Source organism: Mauremys mutica, chromosome 1, assembly GCF_020497125.1.
Source record: "Mauremys mutica isolate MM-2020 ecotype Southern chromosome 1, ASM2049712v1, whole genome shotgun sequence".
Classification (NCBI taxonomy): Eukaryota; Metazoa; Chordata; order Testudines; family Geoemydidae; genus Mauremys; species Mauremys mutica.
Genome location: NC_059072.1, coordinates 361,520,109 through 361,528,407, shown reverse-complemented (window position 1 = coordinate 361,528,407; position 8,299 = coordinate 361,520,109). Strand labels below are relative to the sequence as shown.

Sequence of the window (8,299 nt, the reverse complement as noted above, 5' to 3'; positions counted from 1 at the left end):
AGGACCCAGCTGATGAAGGATTTTGTCTCTTCCACTCCATTACAGCCAGTTCATGCTTCTGGGTTGCAGTCTGAGCCTCAATTTCTTTGTCTTTTAAATCAAGGGCTAGCTGCCTCTCTCTTTCCTTCTCCTCTTGAGCTAGCAGCCTCTCTCTCTCCTTCTCCTCCTAAGCAGCTTGCTGTGCTAACCTCTGGGCTTCCACAGTCCTTCTGTGTGCAGCCTCCTCTCTGGCTGACTATTTTCTTTTTTCTTTTATCCCCAGTTCTTTCAGTTGCAATAATCTCTGGTGCTTCCTCTCCTTTTCTGCAACTTGCAACCTAAAAAACTCCAACTTCGCAATTGCTTCACTGCTTTCACTTATTTTCCTGTGCCTATTTCCCTTTCCTGAAATAAGCAAACAGAAAATAACAAATCAGTAACTTTGTCTGTTCTCCAGCCATCACACTTAAAACTCACTTAAAATCATTACAGCAATCAACTGTGCACAGACCCTGCTCGACTATGCCACTGTGATGGGTGCAGTCACAAAGATCCCCTTGGGACTGTCACCTGCCATGCTGAGATTATCTCTGACTCTGTTTTCCCTGCCAGCTTGGGACTCCAGAGCCCTGTCTTGTTAAGCCAGGCATGCTAGCCTGCTGCAACACAGACCCAGGTCTGGTCCATGCCCCCAAAGCTGGAGACTTTAACTAAAAACTTCTCAGCAGGTTACTTGTCTCCAGCTCCCAGTGGGATCCAAACTCCAAATAAATCCATTTTACTCTGTATAAAGCTTAAGGATAAACTCATAAATTGTTCGCTTTCTATAACGCTGATTGAGAGATATGCACAGCTCCTCCAGGTATTAATCACTTACTCTGGGTTCATTAATAAACAAAAATGAGTTTATTAAGTATAAAAAGTAGGATTTAAGTGATTTCAAGTAATAGACAGAACAAAGTAAGTCACCAAGCAAAATAAAGCAAAACACATTGATAAGCATATGGAGTGTGACATCTCAGTGCCATCTGCTGTCATGGTGGGTGATAACAGGGGGTTGGACTAAATGGCCTCCTGAGGTCTCTTCCAATCCTTATCTTCTATACTTCTTTGATTCTATGATTCCATGATAACAGGGCCTTAAGAGGCTGAATCACAGCAAAGCCTTGTGAAAAAGGCCAGCCCAGCTGGGTGGTTACAGGGAAGCAGCAGTTCCCCTGGCTCCCAGAGTTCACCCATCGCATGCATACCCAGTGGAGCCCAAATTAGGGCCCCAGGCCTGTGTGATGTAAATAAAGGGGAGAGGCTGTAGCATGAACAAAAGATTGAGAGGTAGCAGTTGTTTGGTTCCTTTACCACTGTGTTCTCACCCCAGCAGGGCACAGCTACCTAAAATATCACCATAGTGAAATGGCCCCAGGGCAACAGATCAGGAAAACTCCATGGCTGTTCCCTCATAAAATGTGGGATACCATGTGAGATGAACTCCAGGTCATTTTGGCCCTGGGAGAGGTGAAGGAATCGCACAGTTAGTGGAGAAGCCCCATGGTACTAGTGCTGATGCAGGATAACACAACCTGTTCCTGCATCGATTTTAGAAAGATAAACGCAGTTTTGAAATTTGATGTCAGAATCCCAGGAGCAGAAAGCCTTTTCCACGCCCTTTAACCTGCATTAATTCAGGATCATAAAATCATAGAATCATAAGATCATGCCATTTGGCCTCAACAACATACATTATATGGAGTAAAAAAAGCCATCACCAATTGCTAGGCTGAACAGTCTGCAAGTCACAGTTTGCCCTGAGAATCTGAGCTCTTGGTATTGGAGAATCATTTCTTCACTCCCAGGGGAGGGTCTCAGATTGAAGTTCTCCAGGGTCTATTTTCTGCTCTTTCCTCTGCTCATGGAACCAAGGGAATTGTCTGGGAGTCCCGGCCAATCTGAGAGTCCACAGGGACTGTACAGGGGAATCATAAAGGTTGCTGTCCAGCAAGGTGAGTATCAGACATGTGAGATTCCTACGCTGATTCTCAGGGCTCTGCCTTGCTGTCGCATTAAGACGTCCTTTCTCTGATGAGCAGGATTTTGGTGAGTTGCCTAATTCTGCATTAAAGTTAGTGCTAAGGGCTCAGGGAGGGTTCCAGGATTAAAGTCAAGAACCATCTGGGCAGGAATTCACCAGCACGGTGTCTTGAACTGTTTAGTATTGTCAGAAAACCAAGGGATTTACCTTTTAAAAATGGAACTACAAATGTATTGGAAATAGTTTAGACACATATTTATTTCTAAGATCAGTTCCGTGCCTCTTACTGTGTCCTCTTATCTGTCTCAGAAGTCTGGGTATCCGTGTTACCAGAGGGCTCACAACAATAATGGTCCGCACACTGGCCAGATTCTGCTCTCACATTCTGCCTCCAGATTGACACTGGCCTCCCTGAGAGCAAAATCAGGGCCTCTGTGTTTTGGAATCGAAATCTTTCATACCTGGTCTCAGAATGCCACATAAACAGCGGGTTTCCTTGAGACTCTTGCAGCACCCTAACAGAATAGCACTCTCTGTAGCAGGACAAGAAGCCGCGATTTTCACAGCTGGGAGCTGAAAGTTAAATACTAAGGCTGAAAGCTCAGTCCCATTGAGATCAATGGCAAAACTCTGAACACGGCCAGGATTTCACCCTAAATCCACATGTGGGGATTTACACCAGCTATGAGCCTCCCTGCCTGTGTGACTGCTGATGGAGCTGAAGGGCCAGGAGCGGGTCTTCAGCTTGTCCCATAAGCACATTGAGAGAGGGAGCCCAGGCTGGTGAGTCATAGGGATCAGTGTTAACCCAGTTCCAAGAGGAACCGTAGGAGGAAACCATCACACTTTGTTCTTCAGCTGCTTCAGTCTCCCCTCATACTCTGACCCCCTGTCCGTACTCTCCTGCCCTGATCACAACAACATGCTGGTCACCAGTGTTTTCTCCTTGCTCCCCAGTCATCCCTGGCTCCCACAACCTCGGAGCCACCCCACACTCCTCAGAATACTTCCTCTGCAAGGGGTGAGGTGTCTCCTGTCACATCTCCTTCCTTGGCTGGAGGGTAATCACAGACTGTGTCTAACCGGAAAGAAATCTCACGAGTGGCAAATGCCAAAGCAGGCACCTGTGCAGATTCTCTTCTTACACTCAAACACACCAGACAGTGCTTTAGGGATTGCTACACAGGAACAACTCACAAGCTGAGTAGTATGAACAATAAATAGTGAGAGCAGGCAATTCTGGGACGTGTGAAGAACTAGATAAATACCACTGCCATGTGCAGGAACCACTGGTAGCTGACTGAAACAGGGAGCCACTGCGACACAGCCATTAAACCCAGGATGCTCTGAGACCATTTGCTAGACAGCTCTGTTAGTCATTAATGGTGAGGTTTGTACATTCATTCCTCAGTGAGGAGATTTTATGAGCTCAAGTCATTATTTTTCCCACCTAAAAACGTTCATCCATGCAGTGCCTCATAGGAACCCTCAGCCTCATGAAATACACACCTAGTGTAACATTTCCAAGGTGCCGCAATCTCATGACAATTTCTCCCCATAGGGCTAAATGCAACACGTTCATGAATAAAAAAATATGCCTTCAGTAAGCTCCTGCATGAGCTTGCAGGCAAAATGACTCTAGCAGACACCTGGGTACATGTTCATAGATTCCAAGGCCAGAAGAGACCATTGTGATCATCTAATCTGTATAACACAGGCCTCAGAATTTCCCCCAAATTATTCCTAGAGCAGATATTTTAGAGAAATATCCAAACTAGATTTAAAAGACTCTGCCAAGACCCTTGATAAATTTTTCCAATGGTTAATTACTCTCACCCTTTAAAATGTGCACGCCTTATTTCCAGTCAGAATTTCTTTAAATTAAACATCCAGCCATTGGGTCCTCGTACACCTCTGTATGATAGGCTGAAAAGCCCTAAATACCAAGACCCTTGTGCCCTTCCTGCCCATTTTGTTGAGCACAGTCATAGCCCAGAATGATAATGTCTGTTTCCATGGGGGACCTGGGCTCCTTTCCGACATAGGAATTGCATCATGGATCAGACCTATAGTCCATCTAATCCAGTGTCAAAGTGACAGCCACAGGTGCTGCAGAAGGTGTAAGAAACCCAGCAGTAGGTTTATGGGGTGGTGGTGGATGACCTAAGCATTCTGAGCGTCACCCTAATGCCTAACAGCTAGAGATTGTTCTGTGCCCTGAAACGCATGGCCATATAGAATTTCCAAAATATTTATTTAGCTGTAACTATTGTAACTGGATAGTCTCACTATCCATATAAATGTACAAACCCTTCCTGATTCTTACTTAGCTCACGGCCTCATCTACCTCTTGTGGCAACACATTCCTCAGCCTAATTAGGCACTGAGTGAAGAAAGCATTCTTTTTTTAATCTGTTCTGAATGTGCCACGTTTCAGTTTAATTGAATATCCTCTTGATCTTGTGTTAAGAGACAGGCACATCACATTCTCAACCTACTCTCTACCAGTCAGTATTTTATAGACTTTTCTCATGTCCCCTCTTATTCATCTCCTTTGTAAGGTAACAATCCCAGTCGTTTCAACCTGTCTCTGTGTGACAGTTTCCCCAGGCCCTTGATCATTGACCTTGCCTGAACCCCTCTATTTCTGCAATATATGGTGTGAGAAGGATGCCCAGTAGTACATAGAGGAGTCCAGAGGAGGGTGAAATATTGACTGACTGATCTCATGGCGTTGTATTTTCGGTATGATTTCCCATCCCGTTCCTCCTGGATCCCAATGTTTTGCTTAGTTTCTGTCTGTGCTTTCACTGTGAGCAGGGTTTCACCGAACTGTGTACCATGACACCCAGGTCCGTGTCCAGAGTTCACACAGTTCAATTAGAATCTTGTCAGGTGTTTGAGGAGTTGAAGTTTTTCCCTCCAGTGAGCATACTCGTCGCAGTTATTGACACTGACGATCATCCTTTTGACCTACTGCTTACAAACAAGGACGAATTGGTAGGGGAAGTAGAAGAGGGTGGCAACCTGGGCAGTAGTGACCATGAGATGGTTGAGTTCAGGATCCTCACAAAAGGAAGAAAGTAGAGTAGCAAATATGGACCCTGGACTCCAGGAAACCAGACTTTGACTCCTTTAGGGAACTAATGGGCAGTATCTCCTGGGAGGCTAATATGAGGGGGAAAGGAGTCCTGGAGAACTTGCTGTATTTTAAAGAAGTCTTATGGAGCACACAGAAACAAACATCCCAATGTGCAGAAAGATTAGCAAATATGGTAGGCGACCAGCTTGCCTTAACAGTGAAATCTTCAGTGAACTTAAACACAAAAAGGAAGCTTACAAGAAGTGGCAACTTGGACAGATGACTATGGAGGAGTATAAAAATATTGCTCGTGCATACAGGGGTGTAATCAGGAAGGCCAAACAGAACTGGAGTTGCAGCTAGCAAGGTATGTGAAGGATAACAAGAAGGGTTTCTATAGCTATGTTAGCAAAAAGAAAAAAGGTCAGGGAAAGTGTGGGAGCCTTACTGAATGGGGGAGGCAACTTAGTGACAAATGATGTGGAAAAAGCTGAAGTACTCAATGCTTGTTTTGCCTCGGACTTCACAGACAAGGTCAGCTCCCAGACTGCTGCATTGGGCAGCACAGTATGGGGAGGAGGTGAGCAGCCCTCAGTGGTGAAAGAACAGGATAAGGACTATTTAGAAAAGCGGAACGTACACAAGTCCATGGAATTGGCTGATGTGACTGCTGAGCCACTGGCTATTATCTCTGAAAACTCGTGCTGATTGCGGGAGGTCCCAGATGAGTGTAAAAAGGCAAATATAGTGCCCATATTTTAAAAAGGGAATAAGGAGAACCCCGGGAATTACAGCCTCACCTCAGTCCCTGGATTATAAAATGGATAGAAAGCTGGCTAGATTGTCATGCTCAATGAGTAGTGATCAATGGCTCGATATCTAGTTGGCAGGCGGTATCAATTGGAGTGCCCCAGGGGTCAGTCCTGGGGCCGATTTTGTTCAACATCCTTATTAAAGATCTGCATGATGGGATGGATTTCATCCTGAGCAAGTTCACAAATGACACTAAGCAGACGGGGGATGGGGGGGAGGTAGATACACTGGAGGGTAGGGATAGGGTCCAGAGTGACCTAGACAAATTGGAGAATTGGGCCAAAAGAAATCTGATGAAGTTCAACAAGGATGAGTGCAGAGTCCTGGATTTAGGATGGAAGAATCCCATGCACTGCTACAGACTAGGGACCAAATGGCTAGGCAGCAGTTCTGCAGAAAAGGACCTGGGCATTACAGTGGATGAGAAGCTGGATATGAGTCAGCAGTGTGCCCTCGTTGCCAAGAAAGCTAATGGCATATTGGGCAGCATTAGTAGGCCCATTGCCAGCAGATTAAGGAAATTGATTATTCCCCTCTATTCGGCACTGGTGAGGCCACATCTTGAGTATTGCATCCAGTTTTGGGCCCCCCACTACAGAAAGGATGTGGACAAATTGGAGAGTCCAGTGGACGGAAATGAAAATGATCAGTGATTAAGAAGTAGGTAGCATTATCTCCCATAATGAAAACAAACTTGTTTCTCTGAGCAATTGGCTGAGGAAGAAGTAGGACTGAGTGGATTTGTAGGCTCTAAAGTTTTACTTTGTTTTGTTTTTTGAGTGTAGTTATGTAACAAAAAAACACTACATTTGTAAGTTGCACTTTCAGGATAAAGAGACTGCACTACAGTACTTGTATGAGGTGAATTGAAAAATACTATTTATTTTGTTTATCATTTTTACAGTGCAAAATTTGTAATAAAAATAATATAGAGTGAGAACTGCACTCTTTTTTTCTGTGTTACAACTGGAATCAATATATTTGAAAATGTAGGAAAACATCCAAAAATATTTTTAAAATTTCAAGTGGTATTCTAACAGTGTGATTCATTGAGATTCATTTTTTTTAGTTCATCACATGAGTTAACTGAGATTAATCGACAGCCCTATTATAAAGTATTTACCATATTATTTGTTATAAAGTGTATTACCCACCTTACTGTGCTTCTCTCCATTCACAGGCACCTTGAGCATTTCTGAGCCTGACTGATGCATTGACTACCTGATGGCAGCTTTCAACCTCACCCCCTATGATCCTTCAACATTCATCTTAATGGGCATCCCTGGTATGGAAGCTGCTCACATCTGGATTTCCATCCCTTTCTCAATGTTCTACATTATGGGCCTGTTGGGAAATTTCACGGTTCTGTTTGTTGTAGGCAAAGAGCAGACCCTGCACAAGCCAATGTACCTGCTGCTCTGCATGCTGGCAGTCACAGACATCGGCACATCAACCTCCATCATGCCGAAGACATTCTTTATATTTTGGTTCGATTTGAAAGGCATTACTGTGGATGGCTGCCTCACCCAGATGTTCTTCATTCATGCAATTTCTATTATGCAGTCAGCCGTTCTCGTGACGATGGCCTTCGATCGCTACATTGCCATATGTAACCCTCTGAGATACGCCACTATCGTCACCAATGTACGAATAGCTAAGCTAGGACTCCTGGGTTTATTAAGAGCTGTTCTCTTTGTTCTGCCCCTGCCCTTGATCCTAAGCCAGCTGCCATTCTGTGCCAACCACATTATCCCCTATACATACTGCGAGCACATAGCTGTGGCGAAGATGTCGTGTGGGGACATCACAGTGAACAGGATATATGGCTTGGTGGTAGCATTTGTAATCATTGTGTTAGACCTAACTCTCATTGCCCTGTCCTATGGTCTGATCATCAGGGCTGTGCTCAGAATCTCATCCAAGAAAGCCCACCAGAAAGCCTTCAACACCTGCACAGCTCACATCTGTGTGATGATGATGTCTTATCCTCCTGGCCTCTTCTCCAATCTGACACAGCGGTTTGGTCAGGGAATTGCTCCCCAAGTTCACATCATCTTGTCAAACCTCTATTTCCTCATCCCCCCCATGCTCAACCCTGTCATTTATGGGGTCAAAACCAAAGAGCTTCGAGAGAAAATGGGAAAATACACCTGCAGAAGGTGATCGCAGGGGATAAAAACTATAAATGTGAGTGATGACAGGGGGAAAGAATATCTCCTCGTGTTCTGTACCAGTTTGGGTGAGCTCACCATTGCTGAAGTTCACAGTCTGAGATGTTCCTCACACCTAGCCTGTTATCAGTGGATCACCAAGCACTGCTCTCTCCGTTGCTGCGTTCCCTCTCTCTGACCATCAGCTGATGTCTCTCAGCATCACCTGTCAGCCGCTACCTCCGAACA

General features: G+C 44.8%; 1 protein-coding gene across 1 annotated transcript; it reads left to right on the top strand.

The window, feature by feature from the left end:
* The first annotated feature begins 7,124 nt into the window (after positions 1-7,124).
* On the top strand, positions 7,125-8,063 carry LOC123366543 (olfactory receptor 52E2-like). The gene has a single exon (XM_045010126.1). It carries the CDS (start codon positions 7,125-7,127, stop codon positions 8,061-8,063), a length of 939 nt encoding a protein of 312 aa, XP_044866061.1.
* Positions 8,064-8,299: the final 236 nt, after the last annotated feature.